The sequence below is a fragment of the Panthera leo genome, chromosome C2 (genome assembly GCF_018350215.1).
Source record: "Panthera leo isolate Ple1 chromosome C2, P.leo_Ple1_pat1.1, whole genome shotgun sequence".
Lineage (NCBI taxonomy): Eukaryota > Metazoa > Chordata > Mammalia > Carnivora > Felidae > Panthera > Panthera leo.
In genome coordinates, this window is record NC_056687.1 from 120,398,384 (window position 1) to 120,417,284 (window position 18,901).

Here is an 18,901-nt window from a genome sequence, read left to right on the forward strand (position 1 = left end):
TTTTTGCACAATTGTGAATATAATTTAAAAAAAAACAATAATTTAAAAGGGTAAATTTTATGGTATGTGAATTATATCTCAATTAAACTGCTTTTTTTCCTTTGCATCCAGAGCTATTTTAGTCATGCAAGGAAAGTCAGTGTCACCTTTCAATGTAATCATATTTCTGCACCAAGTATGGTTCCAAATGACGTGACCCATATCTATATACCAACTACCATGAAAAATTCATCGAAAAATAAAAATTTTTCTAATACCAAGAATACTTAAAAGAAAGTGCCACTAGGTTGACAGTATTTCCAAATAAATACCAAAAATGTTCTAGGCAAAAGATACATTATTGGAATACGTAAGTTTTCCAAAGTTAACTGCCACTACACATGCTGGTATTATTTAAATACCTCAGTTTAGAACTGTTTAAAAACAAAAATCCCATTACTTTTTATTTAAAATACAGTCAACTTTTGGGGTGCCTGGGTGGCTCAGTCGGTTGAGCGTCTGACTTCAGCTCAGGTCATGATCTCTCACTCCGTGAGTTCGAGACCCGCGTCGGGCTCTGTGCTGACAGCTCAGAACCTGGAGCCTGTTCCAGATTCTGTGTCTCCCTCTCTCTCTACCTCTCCCCCATTCATGCTCTGTCTCTATCAAAAATAAATAAACATTAAAAAAATTTTAAAAATAAATAAAATACAGTCAACTTTTTACTTGCAGTATGCAATGAGTACAGTAACACCAAATGTTTATCGCTCAAAGAACATAAGAATATCGTCTAAATGTCCTACTCTAATTTATTATCTCTTCTCTAGAAAGATTAAGCAACAAAACTCAACATCTATTCCAAAAATAATTATAAACAAGAAACCAAAGTCCTGCTTACAATGGAAGTACTGAAATATCATTGGCAGTGTCATCTCTGAACATATAAAGCCACTTATTTGATTATGACTTACAGGTTTTTTGGTTTCTATGACAAGAAGAGATGGTGGTCTTTCATTGGATGACTGATTTGGAGGATTTTTTTGATCTGCAAATCTTGAAGACGGCTTATAGATTTTACCTCTTTTTTCATCTGTTTCATGTTCTTCTGAAATTTAAAATACTAAGCTTCAAAACTAATTTTCAAAAATAATTTCATATTATTTGATCTTTTATTATTTTTAGTTAAAAATAAACAAAAATTAGGAAAATGTGTTTAGCACTGATATACTAGTGACAAAATATGAAGTTAAGTTCTTATTACCACCTTACTCTCCAACAAAATACTAATTTAATCATTTTATAGTGAAACTATGAAATACATTAAAATTTTTGCAAAGTGCACTGCTGTCTTCAACCTTGAAAGGCACTAAATATTTTTAAAACTTCTCTGGCTCCAATTTCTCTAACCCATATCTGGCCATTTATTTTGCTAATTAACGATTAATATCAACACTAGAGGGTGCTGATAGAAAGAAAATGTGAAATTCTAAAGACAACAAACATCTTTCATAATTACCTACAGTCATTCTACTAGGACATTTTGGATTTGCTCAAGGACTGTAATATTCATACTAACCTTTAGCTGCATTAACAACACCTCCACGCACAAATGTCTTCACTTTATTACCATCACTTCCTTCAAAAGCAGCAAGAAATTCCTCATAAATCTCAGCTGCTGCCTTTTCATCTTCCTAAATATACATGAAAATAGTATCACTTAATATGAAAATTATTGTACACAGGGTAAGACTCATCAAGTAATAATGTAAACAAAACCTTTCCCTTCACTGGGAAAAGCAGGTTAGGCAGTCCCAATAAGTAATAACACCTACTAATCTTTAGTAGGTATTAGATATTAACATTGAAACTGAAAGAGACTTTGATCCTTTACTGGCAATTTGTGGAACCAGAAAAAGACCCCCTAAGTAAATCTGTTTAGAGACAGCAGGAGTCAGGGGCGCCTGGGTGGCTCGGTCGGTTAAGCGTCCGACTTCAGCTTAGGTCATGATCTCACGGTCCGTGAGTTCGAGCCCTGCGTTGGGCTCTGTGCTGACAGCTCAGAGCCTGGAGCCAGTTTCAGATTCTGTGTCTCCCTCTCTCTCTGCCCCTCCCCTGTTCATGCTTTGTCTCTCTGTCTCAAAAATAAATGAATGTTAAAAAAAAAAAATTAAAAAAGAGACAGCAGGACTCAAACTGTATGACAACTATATAAAATATATTACTCTATTAATGTTTTTAACATTTCCAAAGCACGATGATTTAATTCAGTGATTATAAAGATTTCCTTTACAAACCACCAAAGACATGAGTATTACAAGCTGAAGTAGCAATATCTCCATAGCCGGCATTTAAAAAAAAAATCTCAAAAGAACCTTGACAATTGCAGTTATTACTCTTCACAATGTCCCCAAAATATGTATGCATCAAAGGCCAATGGCAGAGAATAGAAAACAAAGAAATAAATCCAATAACAGTCGGAAATTTAGTATTCAATAAAAGGAATAGCTCAACTCAAGGGAGAACAGATGGACTTTTCAATGAATGATATTGGGATAACTTGATAACTATTTGAAAAAGAAAGATAAAAATGAGCCAATTCTTCACAACACATACTAGGAGAAACTGCAAATGAATCAGATTTAAGTTTTTTTAATGAAACTATATATACAGTATTTAAAAAATGAGGAAATTCCTTTATAAGCTAGGAGTGAGAACAATAATGGAATACTAGAAATCATAAGGGAAGATTGATAAATCTGATTACCTAACAATAAACAGTTTCTACACCGAAAAACACCAGAAACAAAATAAAGAGACAATTGACTGGGAAAAAAAACACTGCACCTGTGTCACGAACTGTTAATATACTCAATATGTGAAGTTTTTAAAACAGAGATGACCTACAAATCTCTGGAAAGACTGGTTGAGATACAGGCAGATAGTTCACAGATACAAACACAAAAGCTGTTCAACCTTACTTACACAAGAGAAATAAAAATTTAAAACTACACTGAGATAACATTTTTCACCTAGCAGATTGGCAAAATTTCAAAAACATCCTCTGTTGGCAAGGCTATAGGGACACAACCTCTCATACATTACGGACAGAGATGCAAAATGGCTCTGCCCTTAGAGAGAGCAATCTGACAATACCCAACAGAGCTACATTTAGGCATTTACCATTCAACCCAGTAACCTCACTTATAGAAATATATCCCAATGGGGCGCCTGGGTGGCTCAGCTGGTTACGTGTTAGACACTTGATTTTGGCTCAGGTCATGATGTCATGGTTCATGAGATCAAGCCCCACAGAGTCCATGCTGACAGCAGAGAGCCCGCTTGGGATTCTCTCTCCCTCTCTCTCTGCCCCTTCCCATTCAGTGTGCATGCGCACGCTCCCTCTCTCTCTCTCAAAATATATGAACTTTAAACGTATATACCCCAAAGATAAACTAGCAAAAAAAAACCACATGCATAACAGTATCCATTAACAGCACTATTTGTAATGGCAAAAGACCAAAATAAAAATGCCCTCAACAGAATTTTAATGAATAAACTAATGTATGTCTACACAGGTATTATTAAAAAAAGGGGGGGGTGGGGGGTGGGGCGTGTACCTGGATGGCTCAGTCAGTTAAGCATCTGACTTTGGCTCAGGTCATGATCTCACAGCTTTTGAGTTTGAGCCCCGCATCGGGTTCTGTGCTGACAGCTCGGAGCCTGGAGCCTGCTTGGGATTCTGTGCCTCCCTCTCTTTCTATGCCCTCCCCCACTCACACTCTGTCTCTCTCTCAAAAAATAAATAAAAACATTAAAAACAATTTTTTTTAAAAAGGTTATTTCAATATACCTGCAGTAACCTCTGAGATATGTTAAGTGAAAAAAGCAAAATGCAGAAAGTACACTGTATATAGCATATTATTGATCGTCTAGGAAAGAGGAGTACAGTATATATTTATACAGAGTTACTTATACAAAAAGAACAGACCAGAGAATAACCAAAACTTACATATAAGAAATGGTGGAGGGGACAGGGATACAAACTAGACTCCTCTGAATGTACCCTGTGTTACAGACTTGACTTGGTGGTGGGAACTGAGAATACCCTGAGGTCAAGAAACTTTCAAAAGCATTTCTCTATTTGTACATGCACTTATTTAGACACATTTCCAAGGATAACTCAAAATGCAATTTAAACATTACCTTTTTCTTTAATTCTTCTTGCTCCTTCTTACTTAAAGTTCTCTTAGCTGTACTCATTTTTCCAATACTGAATGCTTTAAGTTTGTTTTCTAGAAGAGGCTGTGAAAAGAAGTAAAAAGCATACATTTACTACATACACATTTCTTAATGCTACCTATAACTCAACTGATACAGCTCTCAAGTGGTAATCAAGTCTTCAGATTAGATGACTTTTAAAAAAGAAATTTCACCGTAAAGCAGAAAAGCTGAGGCTACTCTTAAGCATCAAGTGGCTCCATTGGGCTAGATTCTGATGTAAAGTATTCCTTAAAGTATGTCTTCATTGGCTAACTCAAGGTCAGTAACACACAAAAGCCATTTTCTTTTAAAAAGGTAAAATAAAGCAGAGAGGGAGACGCCAAGGCTTACTACTCAGTCAACCTACTTGCTGGAAAAGCACTTGAGAAAAAGTACAGATGATTCTGAGGAAAAGAAGTAGTGATGGAAAACAGACATTCAAATAGGGAGAAGGCAGCATGTATTTCCAAAGTTCAGTAGCAAGAATCTAAATACCATCCATAACCCCCATTTCAGGTACTACATCACATCACTTCCTTTTATAATTCAGTAAATTAACTCATTCTTCATCAACAACACTGTTTTTATAAACATAATCACAGAATTTCAGATTTCAGAAGTAAAACTGTTGTTGACCTTTAGCTGTTCAGTTATTCATTTGAATGTTAGACTTTGATTCATGAACTTAAGAGGAATGTCTATTAAATACAACCTAAAATATCAATCTGTAACTAAAATCCAAAGGTTTCACTCTTGCCTACCAAAATGACAAGTTAACCAATAACAAATTAGACTTTATCAAATTCCTGATTATTAAATAGGCTTGACCTTGAGAGAAGCAAAATGGAAGAGTAAAATGTTATAAACTATTTTAAAGTTAAAGTCACTGAAAAAAATAAAACCGTTTATAACCCCAAAGTCAAAATGAGGTTTCAGTAATAGATTCAAACTAATTTTTTTCCCCAAAGTAGAAAGAAAAATGTTTGCTCATCATTCAACATCTCTGGATTTGTTTGGGGACTTTTTGGCACTTTTTAAAAATTTATTAATTTTTTGGCAGGGGGAAGAGAGAGAGAGGGAGAGACAAGGAGAGACAGGGAGAGAGAGGGAGGGAGGACAGGAGGGAGGGAGGGAGAGAGAGAATCCATAGCAGGCTCCATGCTCAGTGTGGAGCCTGACACAGGACTTGATCCCAGGATCCTAGGATCATGATCTGGGCCAAAATCAGGAGTTGGATACTGAACCAACTGAGCCAACCAGGTACCCCAGCATCTATGGTTTTAACTTCAAAAGTTTACACAAAATGGCTGGGTGCATGGGTGGCTCAGTCAGTTAAGTGTGTCCAACTCTTGATTTCAGCTCAGGTCATGATCTCATAGTTCATGACCCACATCAGACTCTGCACTGACAATAGTGAGCCTGCTTGGGATTCTCTATCTCCTTCTCTCTCTGCCCCTCCCCTGCTCACGCTCTCTCACTCCCCTCAAAATAAATAAACATTTAAAAAGAAGTTCAAACAGCAAAATTACATACAAATTCAATGAAAACCATAATTTTACAAAAAAAAAAATTGGAAGGGTTCCAATTTTATTTATATCCTAAGAGCTAAATTTACACACTTAACAGAAAAATAGTTAAGGAAATTATGGAATGTTTACACAAAGAAATACAATCATCCATGAAAATATATTTATGCTTAGAAACATTAAACAAGAAAAATTAAGTGTTACGAATTTTAATATTGGCTGGTGATAACTGTCTTATTATATTTCCAAATTTTATTTTTATTAATATATTAGCATCCCAAATTTAATCACAAGAAAAATTATTTGAAATAGAAAAGACTAAGAGCGTGAGAACACTTTGCAGATACATATGGTAAAGAAGTTCCTTCTCTGGGTTCTCATATTGCCCTGGGCACTACACTAACCAGAGTGAACAGTACCTGTTCCTGTTTACTTCCCAGGGCAAGACTATTTGCTCTCCAAGAGCAAGAACTGTGTTTTAATCATCTGTTTATTTCCAGTGACTGTCATGTGGCACTTGGTTCAGTAAATGTTATAAGGGAGGAACAATAAATCTGACTATTAACCATTTTATATCAAAAACACTCCTTGGTTTTTTCAATAAAATTTTAAATTTTAAGTGAAATCTAGCTCACATATTAGCTACAAAAAACATTTCCTTACATGAACTTGTTTATCATTAACCCAAACACAACAAAGAATGCTATTTCCAAATAGTGCAAGATGAAACAACCAGTACCAAAATATTCAACTACCAAATTTGATCAAGACAGATTAAAATCATTAATCTTTTCTCATCTTTATCAACACTTACTCTTGAGAGATTCTGATGAGGAGAATCACAAAGGCTTTCACGGGCACTCTCATTCCTATAATTATGTTTTCTTGGACTCTTAGGTCGTGTGCGACTTGGCATGTCACTATCTGAGGGTCCCGATGCATCCATCTTCAGGAAAAGTAAAACGAGTTTTTAAAAATCACATATGTAGTACTAAAAGTACAAATAACCCAAATGTCCAAATAGTGACAAATTTCACTATACACTATCAAAACTCTCATCCCTTAATATCACTATTGATTTTATCAGAAAAGTCCTTAAAAGTTTCCAAAAATTCTAACTTAGACCCAAAAGCTCAAATTTTGTATCAGCAACAAATAATTATTTTCTTTGAAGTAACAGATCTGTTCCCTTAAGTTTTCAAGAAAATATCTGCCAAACCCCCAAGTCTGATTAACCAGTTTGTCAGTTGTTCCTTCAAGTAAAAACGGTATTCCATGAAAAAAGGAGCCAGTTTTCATTTCTCAACTTAAATAATCTGGCAATTATCTTTTCCTCAAGACAAACATCACACTCTGATAAGCAGTAGTGCCTTATACGTACTTCCCATTTCATCATACAGAACATTACAGAGACCCATAGGCAAGGACAAAATATTAATAATTTTTACTGCTTCATCAAGAACATTCTTAAGTGAAACTAGCATATTTCTACTTTTACTGTGCCAGGTGGGGAAGAATACAATGACTACTGGTCCACTTTGACAACACTGGCTTGATTCATGCTAAGATGCCAACAGTTTATCCATCAATTGCTTTTGTACCATTAATGCAAATGTCAACATGATGAAAAAGGCAAATATTATCTTTGTATTATTTAAAATAGTTGAACTCACAAAGCCCCTGGAAAATTCTCAGTAACCCCCAAGGGTCTGAAACCAGATTTTGAGCACTGCTGTAATAACATGTAAAGGAATGTTTACTGAGGAATTATTCAAAATATCAAAAAGCTTTTCAACAGGTATATGCTCATCAATAGAGAAACAGCTTAATAATTTGTACCTTCCCCTATGGAATGATGCCAGCAGATTAGAGCTGTGACTGCTGACTTGCGGGGATTTCCAATAGGTATATTTATTGTGCAGTGAGAAAAGAACAAGTGTGTATAATGCAAACCATAGTCAATGTACAAGTACACACATTTGTATATGTACAGAACTTTATAAGCACATATACATACTTGTGCAATATATACTTGGTTTCTAACATGGTCTGTGGGGGCCAACTTGTGCAAATAGAACACACAAAAAAGAGTGCACCTAGCTAAAAACATGATAGAAAAGGACACATAGAATATAATTGTTATCTATTTATCAAAAAAAATCATAAACGTAGGAATATACACAGAGAGAAATTAAATGTTAACAAAAAAGACAAGGGGCACCTGGCTAGCTCAGCTGGTGGAGCATGTACCTCTTAATCTGGGGGTCATGAGTTTGAGCCCCACATTGGGTATAGAGCTGGAAGGAAGGAAGAAAGGAGGAAGAGAAAAAAAGAAGGGAGGAAGGAAGGAAAAGAGAAAGAAGACAAAGATCACCTTTTACACTTACGTGTGCATCTGAAGATCCAGATGAATGAACATCTGATGATCTGGTCTGCAATTATTACAAAAGAAAGTCAGTATTTAAATGATCCTAAAATATATTATGCTAACAAAACAAGGGTGCCTCAGGTTATACAGACTTAATCTTCCCAAACTTGTAGCAATTTCTCCTCAGCTAATAAAACCAAAGGCAATCTATGACTTATAAAAAGGTTGTGACCCAAAATGAATGTGCAAGTCAATTCTTTAAAATTGAGGAAGCATATAGGCCAAAATATGTAAATGAGAGTGGGATATCTCTGAAGCATAGTTAAACCTTTTAAACTGTAGACTGGAAAACTAACCACTATTTTACAACAGAATTTTTGTGTAAAAGCTCTTCCCAAGTCATAAGATACACTGTTTACTGCCACAACACTGACAGAACAGCAACATCTTGCTATACAGCAAAGAAACTTCCCCTCCTTCCAACTACCCAGTCATTTAAGGAGCAGATTCTAATAACAAGAAAATCCACACATAAACCCTGAATGTAAAAGGTACAAATGCTACTGCACAAATAGTTCAAGAAAAAGAAAACCCTATTATCAAATCCACAATTGGCCACCATTTACAACTTGTTTTATGGGGGCTGCTCCTAATTCGGCATGCCACTGTTGCTGATTGTTGCACAGGAGTTCAGTCTTCAAATAATGGCACTTCCTGACAATGGCAACTGGTAAAATTTCATATTTTTCCTAACTGATCTACAGATCAAATTATATACAGCATACAATATTATTTTTTTCCACTATGCATCTAAAGACAAAAAAGCCAAGCTGCAAGACTATTAACTAAATAACATGTGATATCTGTCTGAAATTTTTACTAGGAGTCCCAGAATTTAACTCTGTCACTGAGCTGTTTTTATTTTGCGAGGTATTAGGTAATGAGATTTGACTTATTTCTATATATATTTAAACGCTTAAAGTGAAACCAAGAGGGGCACCTGGGTGGCTCAGTCAGTTAAGCATCTGACTCTTGATTTTGGCTCAGGTCACGATCTCATGGTCATGAGATCACACCCCACATCAGGCTCTGTGCTGAGTAGGAGCCTGTCTGGGACTCCCTCTCCCTCTCTCTGGCCCTTGCAGAGTCAGAAGGGTATGTGAGAGCATGCATGTTAGCTCTCCCTCTCTCTCTCTCTCAAAATAAATAAACATTTAAAAAAAAAATTTAACTGCTTGCCAATATACTATATTAACCTAGTAGGTAACAAAAATAGTATCCTAATCACAATAGTAACAATAAGCAGAAAACGCCTAGAAACCAACTAAAGAAATGTACACAACCCAGGTGAAGAAAACACAAACTTTATAGAAGGCTTCAATTATTCAAGTTACCTTTTGAAAAGACTCATTATATTCCTGGATGGGAATAAACATTATTAAGACAATGTCAATTATAACCAAATTTATTTATATATTCAATGCAATTTCAACAGCTCAATACCCCAAAGGGAAATCTTTGCATTGGGACAAAGTTACCAAAAATAATTCTAAAGTTCACCCACATAAGTAAACACTCAAGACCTTATAAGACAGCGCTATTTAAACTTCTATGCCACCATATTCAAATCATTTCTAGGACTTAAAAATAACAGCATGGCTTAGGAAGATGCATTAGCTGATTTCAATTAACCTAAGATGGCATTGGTCACATTTACTGCAAACCAGATATTTCCCACTGATATGGAGCTATAACTACACTGCATTCAGAATGGAACTTCTTTAGACTTAAGAAGAGTTAGAGATATACAAACAGTACTTAATAAGATTTTAAAAAGAATAACCAACTTCTAAAGCTAATGGTCCTAGTAAACAGTAAATGTAATGCTACTACAGAAGCTGACCTTCCCTCTTCCTAACCTAGAACTGACTACCATTTGTCCTGAGTTTGGTTTTTATGTTTTTTAACTGAAAAACAACAAATTAATGATGCTTCAAGATCTTCCGAGGTCTACAGCACAATTCTTCATCCAAATGAAAAAGACCCAAAAGCAAGAAATCAAAGGGAATAAGGGAAGCTTGAGACAATAAAGAAGCAGACACAGGAGAAATTTATCTCAGGATAGAGAAAGCAGATAGTACAGATGTGATGAAAGACAGCAAGAACACCCAAAAGTAAAAAGGATCATTTGTTCTCATGATTGCTAAGGAGTTAAAAGGTGAAACTAACTATTCTATACCATATGGCACTACATCCTAGTGGCTGAGAATAAAAACTTGGTTCAACTCAGCAGGCTAGCCACAGCAACACTCCTCCAACACTGCCATTCTGCCCCTTGAGCTTTCCATTCCCTTTACTGACTCCTAAAATGTCTTTTCTCCTCTCATCTTCTAAAGCAACAACTTGCATCTCCACAAGTTTAACAATCTCTCCATAGGTGGCATATCAACACCTTTATTGCACTGAGATGACTTCTAATTCCTTATTTTTGACCTTAGTACCTCGGGTGGATTCCAATCTGTTCTCAAACTACCTCCTGGTTATTTTCACCTGAATGTCTGCAAGCTCCTCAAACCCAATATATTTAAAATTCCTTCCAAACTAGCTTCTCCTATCAGCCTTATGTCTGATACTGGATTGTATCTCTCAATCACTCATAATATGGAAGTAGTAAAATGTTTTTAAGAGCAGTTTCTGGAATAAGACTTCCTGGTTTTAACACTTACCAGTTTTGTAACCTTGGCCCTACTTCCTTCATCTGTAAAATGAGGAGCACCCTGCCTCACAGGATTGTTGTGAAGGACAAAAACAGGTAAAGTACATACTTAGAACAGTGCCTGGTGCATAACTGTTCAATAAGTGTTGGCCAGCAACAGCCCTATAACAGAATCATCCTGGACTCCTTTATCCCCTCATAATCACGTGAGTCAAATTCTGTTCATCCCACTTCTAATACAGCTCTCCCATGGGGACTCTTCTTTTCTAAACACACCATTATGGTCTAGATCTTCCCTTAATTCAACTATCTCCTGGTACTATGTCTTACAGTAGAGATATTATAAAGTAAAATAAGACATACTTCCTGTCTTAAGGAGCTAATAAAAGAGTCAAGTAAAACAATGGCCACAAAAGCACAGGGGGGCAAGGTAAATCTTAATGGGAGTGGCGAAGTTGTTAGGAAAAGCTTCCCAGAGAAGATCTGAGGTGAGATTTCTGAAACAATCCTCAAAATTTATCAGGAGCACTGCAATAATCTTTAAACTGGTCCTCCTCACTCCCAGATCCTTGTTAAAGTCTGTCCCAATAATCTCTTTCCTGCCTCAAATTTTCCATGGCTTTCCAATTTTACTCATAGCATTCAAAATCTCCACTATTTATCTCAAACCTACCTTTGCATCTCAGCAACTTTTATTCCCTATGCAAGTGCCCTATGCACTGGCTAAATAAGAGACTATTTACGAATCTATTTCCTGGATTTTTCTTTACCTTACCCATCTCTTTATAACCTCTGCTTATTGTTCAAAAGAACACAAATTCTTCTATTCTTCAAGTCTCCTCCTTGCCACCCTCCATTTAACCAGCAGTCACTTCTGTCTCTAAACTTTTAGGTACTTCTGCTTTGTACTATTATGTGTTGACTTTTTTTCACTAAACAGCATGCTCCCCAGTTTGTATAGTCTTACTTAAAGTTTTCTTCCTCAAAGTCAAGCACAAGATCTGCCAAGTGACAGAGCCTCAATATACCTGTTGACCTAACCTGCAGGAACAAGTACGTACCCAACAAAATTAAGTTACACTCCACTGTCAACATACTATGCTGTCCACTCACTAACAAGTGTAGCAAGTACCTATTTTAATATCACTCTCCCAAGGCTAACTAAACTAAGGTCTACCTCTCAAAAAACACTTTATAAGATCACTGAGACATGTACCACATATGATAAAGTTAAATAACAAACCTGAAATTATCTCTATTTAAAAAAAACAATTTTTTTAATGTTTATTTACTTTTGAGAGAGACAGAGCGCAAGTGGGGGAGGGACAGAGAGACAGGGAGACCCAGAATCAGAAGCAGGCTCTAGGCTCTGAGCTGTCAGCGCAGAGCCTGACACAGGGCTTGAACCCACAAACCGTGATATCATGACCTGAGCTGAAGTCAGAGGCTTAACGGATTGGATCACTTAGGTACCCCATGAAATGATCTTTAAAATTACATCCAAAACCATATCAATACATGAAAAGTTTTAAGAACATTTTGAATGTCCTGTAATCAGGCCAAACTGAGGAAAGGCCAGTAAAAAATTTTAACTCCTCAAGGAAGAGACATCTAACAGGACCAAACAGCATCAAATGCTACTGGCAAATACCATCTTCCTTTTTGAAAAGTTATTTCAGCAAAATATCTAACACACGGCTGGTCTGCAATAAAATGTTAAAGCTTAATGATAGTATAAGAGACAAGTTATCTATAACATTAGTGTTTTCAAGTTTAATATCCTGTAGCAAGTTTTTGTTTTTATTTTTAAAAAATGATGCTCTTTGTAAAAAAGTGGTAGAGAGGCAGGAGTCTTCAACTTGCATACCAAATGAGCCTCTCTTTCTAAGGCAAATGAGTATCTTCCATAAGTTTACATTCCAGGAAGAATAAAGCTTCAGGAATAAAAACCAAAAGAAAATTAAAACTGGACTTTCAGAAATCAATCCGATGAGAATTTTTAAAAGCCATATCGAGTCATATTCAAGCACCAGAGCTGCAAATACTCAAGTTTCTAAAGAGCACCAACCAAGAAAATGGAAGTTCATAATTCCACTCTCCCCTCAAAAAGACAACCTTCCACTCACTGAACTATCCACCTTATATTTTAAGATAAAGTTACAATCATAACATAATAAAGTTTCACTCTAAACTAAAAATGGCAAACCATGAAGAACATAATTTTCAAGGTTTGTGTTTTGTTTAGAATGTTTCACCATATCGAAACCTTACATATTTTCAGATACCATCAAAAGAATGTACACATGGGGCGCCCCAGTCAGTTAAGCATCCGACTTTGGCTCAGGTCATGATCTCACCCTTCACAAGTTCAAGCCCCATGTCGGGCTCTGTGCTGACAGCTCAGAGCCTGGAGCCTCCTTGGGATTCTGTCTCCCTCTCTCTCTGCCCCTCCCTGGCTCGCACGTGTACTCTCTCTCTCAAAAAGAGTGTTAAAAAAAAAAAAAAAAAAAAAGGAACACAGACAGTAATAAATATCTAAGGGTCACAAGCCTTGAATGTAACCTCATTTTACTCATTTCTTAGAAGCAAAATACTTTTGGGGCACCTGGGAGGCTCAGTTGGTTAAGTGTCGAACTCTCGATTTCGGCTCAGGTCATGATTTCACTGTTTTGTGAGTTGTGAGTTCGAGCCTACATCGGGCTCTGCTCTGACAGTGTGGACACTTGCTTGGGACTCTCTCTCCCCGTCTCTCTCTCTCTCTAGCCATCCACCACTCATGTGGTCTGTCTCTCTCAAAATAAATAAATAAATTTTTAAAAAAATTAAAGAAAAAAAAGAAGTTTAAAAAAAAAAAGAAGTAAAATACTTTTGTTAATCAGCAATCCTAACAGTTTTCTAAACAATTCAGCAGTAAACGTCGAAGGAAGCCAAGGAAGTCCAAGGAAGTATGCTCTACCTGCTCAATTTACCTAACCCAATTTTTTACACTATGGCAAAAAAAAAAAAAAAAAAAAAAAAAAAACCTGTCACAGAGGGAAATAAAAGGGTGCATAATTGCACTATATTAGCAAGTGTAACCAGCACAGGAAATGCAGAAGGAAAGAAAATACCGCATTCTCTGCCTATCCTCATTTTGCTGAACAAGCAAACAAAATCCTTAAAATCAAAATAATACACTAATTTTTGTAAACTAAAGTCCTAGGAAACGCGTCTAACAATTTTCTAAGGAAACGATTATGGTCTCTCCTCCCAAAATCAAGCTACAACATGGCACCAACACCCCTCTCCTTTAAAGCAGTATTTTCATCTGGTGATAAACAGAAATAAATGCATAGGAAACAATTAAGATACATCAAATAATTTGCCATCAAAATCCTGCATATCGTACATTTTAATTTATTTTTATTAAAGTACAATTGACATGCATCATATTATTTTCAGATATACAACTTAATAACCACAATAAGCCTAGTTAACATGTTACCATGCATAATTTTTCTTGTGATGAGAACTTTCAAGATCTACTCTTAGAAACTTTCAAATATGCAATACAGTATTAACCATAGTTACCATGCTGTACATTCCGTTCCCTTGTACATATCTGAATTAACACTCTCCTCGATGTGTAGAAACATGATTAACAGGCATCCTGAACTATATCAATGGGAATTTAACTACCAAAGAATGAGCAAGAAACAGAAGAAGCTGTACGTTCCATTTGTACTGTAGAATGGGTCACTCATCTGCTCTGCCAGAGGAAGGAAAACCAAACCACAGAGATCAAGACTAGAAATTCCAAATACTATAGTATTAGCCAAAATGATCTGATACTCTCTCCAATAAATTCAGCACTTGTGTGAGAAATAGAAAGCAGCAATCTGGGCATCATTATATGATAGTTGATGACTTAGATTCTAAAATCTTAGGATTCGAATTTATACAACATTTTGAAAAGTAAGTACTTTCTATTTCCTCTAAGGACAAAAAGGAGAGGGGAAAAAGGAACTAAGGTTTATTATGTACTTTATTGACAGTAATTCACTTAATCCTTACATCAACTCTGTAAAAAATAGATTTACATCCATATTACAAATGAGAAAAATGAAGTGCAAGAGTTTAAGCAATTTGCCTTAATAAGACAAGTACAATTAATTACGAAGTCATGATTTGAACCCAAAGGTCTTTTGCTTGTCATCAAAATCCATAATCTTTAACTGCATCGTACAGCCCTCCATACTAATGGGGAAATTTACACCGATATACTTTGAGTCCTGAGATACCCTGATTCCTTTCACAGACATTGGTAGAGAATCTCGTAATAGCATGAACTAATGATAACCTAAAGCAATATATAAACTGAAAAGATTTATTACTGGAAGATCCAACAATTTACTTATAGAAACAGCTACTCCCTCACAACCATGAGAAGTGCTATTTTAGGAGGAAGCCTGAACATACACATTAAAATGTTTTCAATGTATCCAAAACCTCAAATAGGAGATACTTAAAATACGACTTTGAAAACAAACTAAAATCATGAAGCTTATGCTCGAACTATCCCAATAGTTCCCTAACAGCAGGCCTGTTTTTGTGAATCTGTTAAGTGGCCCGAGTGATGTACCCAACTATTCCCCTCCACACCGACAGGAAACGTACTGGGAAGGAAGAAACTGACAAGGAGTAAAAGTGGGATGTAAAACAGCCAAAACTGGCCCTCTAACCATAGTTTCTACAAAATTAAAGGCTGACCGTTAAAGCCATTACTAGTTACGAGCTAATTACAAACATCATCCACAAAATGGCACAAAGATTCTATTTATTAGAAACTGATAAAGCAGGTATAAAATGTGCTGGTTATGTTTCTCAGAACTAAGGCTCGCCCCGTCTACCGTAAATTTAATTTCCTAATAACCAACTTATAATCATACACGTCTGCAAGATTTAACAGTCCCTAGAACCTTTAAGTGTTGTTACACAACTTATTGTATTGGCATCAAAAGCTTAAGAACTACTTCAGGCAGTACTTACTACTTTTAATATCGTGTTGGACTTGAGAAACTCAAAGCAAAAAAACAATCAGTGATCGGCCCAAGACGGCAACTAAGACCTGATGGTAACCACCACCTAACTGCTGCTAAACTACTTGTACAGCTCAATGGTTTCACAGTATGTGCACACGTTTCCCTGTTAACTCAAAATCAATTTAATAATCTAAAGTGGCTTCCAAGTCTATGGAAGGAAGAACACACAACATGGAGATGCAGGGGATCCCGAGCTCTTGAAAGTGAACCCTCAAAAGGAGCGCTCATTTTATACTTCCTCGTAAGTGATACAAGACCACGTGTAGAGCGTAGCGTTAACCTTGGTGAGGCAGCTCTGCAAAGGAGAACTGCTCCCGCCTCTGCACTTCCCACCCCGCGTCCTTCCACCATTGGTCCTCCCCTCACAACTTGCAGCCCTAGATGTTATTTATTCCCTGGAGAGGGTTTGAGGTAAACTGAAGGAAGCCGGAAGCGTGTGAAATCTAGGACCAAAGAACCGAGGACAGAGAGGCAAACACTTAAGCACCGGGAAGAGATTCCCGCCTCTCCCAGGTGCTGTCCGGCGGCCTTAGAGCGCCACAAACAGGGATACAGGGGCGCTTTTTCACGGCTTCAGACCTCAGTTTCAATCCCGGATTTCCCTCCAGTGCCAAACGCAGGCCGAACTACTCACGCCACCCGCCGTGGGCCCGCCAGCCTCCAACCAAATCCAGGCTAGGACTAAGGGGAGACACCAGGCCTCTCAACCTGCGCACCACAGTGCGTCGGCGCCCGGGCCTACCGTAGTGACCAGAACGCGGACTCCCACCCCAATCTCCTCCCGCTGGCCAGAAGAGTCTGTAGGCCCCAGATGACAGTGATAAACTCACTGACTTATGAAGTCCTCTAAGAAATTACCTTCGAACTGGCCTTCTGAGATCCGCCTGGCGTTTTGTCCGCCATCTTGAGTTTTGCCCCTCCTTCGGCGGCCGCAGCAGCACGGGCGAGTCGAACGCCGAAACAGTGGATCTCAGCGGAGCCCGCCAGAGGCGCCTTCAAGGCTGAATAGTCGACTGCCGAGATAGGGAATTCGGGCGGAGCTGTGCCACCTGACTTCCGGTGTCAGTAATTTCCCCGGCCCCGCCCACTCCGCTGAATTTTGTGAGTTTCGGTTGCCTGTTGTATATCACGGTCCAGGAATCTAGAGAATCTCCTTTTTTTAACTTTCAGGGCTGGCTGATATTTCATTTGTCTTCCAGGCGCCAGCCCTTAGTAGGTGCGAGCCAGTTGAATTTCGTGGGTGAGGAGGGAACGGCTCCTTAAAGAAGATGTGCACTGGTCAGCTAGGGAGCTGACTGGGGGGCCAGGGGGGTCTCGCATTCCTTGGCCAAAGACGGTGTTTGCGCCACCTCTGGAGCTTACACCACAGTGCGAAAGGCAAACTTGGAATTTGCACGTTGCGTTCAGATAGAACGGTGCCTGGAAAGCGAAGAAAAAGAGCATTTGACTCAAACTGAGAATCTGACAGTGGAGTTATCCCATAGACTGTTGGAGGTATCTACAATTGGGTACATGCAGACAAAGGCAAAGTGAGAGAAAAGCATAAGTAGACAGTATTCTAAATCTAGCATACATGTAAGCTGTGTGTCATTTAAAATTACATTTCATGGGGGCGCCTGGGTGGTTCAGTCCGTTAAGGACACGACTTGGTTTCTTTGGCTCAGGTCATGATTTGGGGGTTTTGCAAGTTCAAGCCCGAGTAGCTCTGCGCTGACAGCAAGAGCCTGCTTGGGATTCTCTGTCTCCCACTCTCTCTGCCCCCCTCAAAATAAATAAACTTCAAAAAAAATTAAAAATAAAATATTTCATGGTTTAGTATTCTTTTCCTTTTTAATCACAAATGGAGAGGAGACCATAAACTTTTCTGTACTTAATATCTTTTTAAAGTTCTTTTTTTTTTTTTAAGTTTATTTATTTACTTTGAAAGAGCGTGTGTGCACAAGCGGGGAAGGGGGAGAGAGAGAGAAAGAGAAAGAGAGACTCCCAAGCAGGCTCTACACCATTAGCACGGAAGCTGATGCGGGCCTCGAACTCACAAACCGTGAGATCATGACCTGAACAGAAATCAAGAGTAGGATGCTTAACGGACTCCACCACCCACGCGCCTCCTTTCTTTAAGTTCTTAATAGGATCTGTATTCAAAGAAGGAAAACTTGCTTGAGAAGGTCATGCCTGAACCCAGCCAGTCAAGAAAAATGGAAAGGGCATTCCAGGCAGAGGGAGTAGTTGAAATAAAAGCCTGGTGACATGAATCAGTACAGCCTGTTGTGTAGCCACCATAAGCAGTCAAGTTTTATTAGAAGAGGTATAGAGAGGGTTGTGGCTGGAGAGATGGGTGGGAGCAATTTCACATAGGGCCCTGAAGCGAGCAGCATGCTTAGGAGTTAGAATTCTAGTCTGAAGATGAAGAGTGGGCTTCAATAGGGTTAGGTAGGGCTGTGGTGTCAGATTTTTAGTTTTAAAAAATTGCTCTTAGGACTGCAGGAAGGGAAGGAGTCATCACTTTCTCTCCTTAATTCATTTACTTGAAATACTTTTGAGCCCAATTTTGTGTACAAAATCCTGCCCAAAGTTTTGAGAGGTTTAAAGAGACAAGTAAAAATCACTGTCTTCATATGATTTTAAAACTTAATGACGAATGGGAGAGAGAAAGAGCAGAATTAAACTGATGCCACAAGGAAGGATCAATAGTTGTGGGAACTTTGAAAGCAGTAATTCTGAGAGTAAGGGTGCTGTAAAGAGATGGGGAGGTTTCACAAAGAAGGGAACATTTGAGCCAACTCTGAAGAAGTAAAATTTTGTCTGCTGGTTGGTGTTGGGGGGAGAGGGAAGGGAGGTTGGTAGGGTGCATGAGGGAAGCACTGAGAACAGGATCTGACCCATGGCAGGCCTCAGGAAAGATTAACTGTCGTATAGCTGGGCACTGAGGGATCAGCAGGCTAGAGCTCCTGTTCTGGGTGGGTGAATGGGG

General features: G+C 37.9%; 1 protein-coding gene across 2 annotated transcripts in view; it reads right to left on the reverse strand.

The window, feature by feature from the left end:
• LOC122229476 (U2 snRNP associated SURP domain containing) overlaps positions 1 to 16,984 on the reverse strand; it is a 53,645-nt gene extending 36,661 nt beyond the window's left edge. The window contains exons 1-6 of one of the 2 annotated variants that reach the window (XM_042954640.1): positions 16,789 to 16,984; positions 8,153 to 8,197; positions 6,580 to 6,711; positions 4,183 to 4,281; positions 1,556 to 1,670; positions 951 to 1,084 (exon numbers count right to left, since the gene is read on the reverse strand). In XM_042954640.1, the coding sequence (XP_042810574.1) occupies positions 951 to 1,084; positions 1,556 to 1,670; positions 4,183 to 4,281; positions 6,580 to 6,711; positions 8,153 to 8,197; positions 16,789 to 16,833 (570 nt within the window). In that variant the 5' untranslated portion in view covers positions 16,834 to 16,984. The remainder of the gene's footprint in view (positions 1 to 950; positions 1,085 to 1,555; positions 1,671 to 4,182; positions 4,282 to 6,579; positions 6,712 to 8,152; positions 8,198 to 16,788) is intronic. The other variant, XM_042954639.1, reaches the window with a different exon arrangement.
• Positions 16,985 to 18,901: the final 1,917 nt, after the last annotated feature.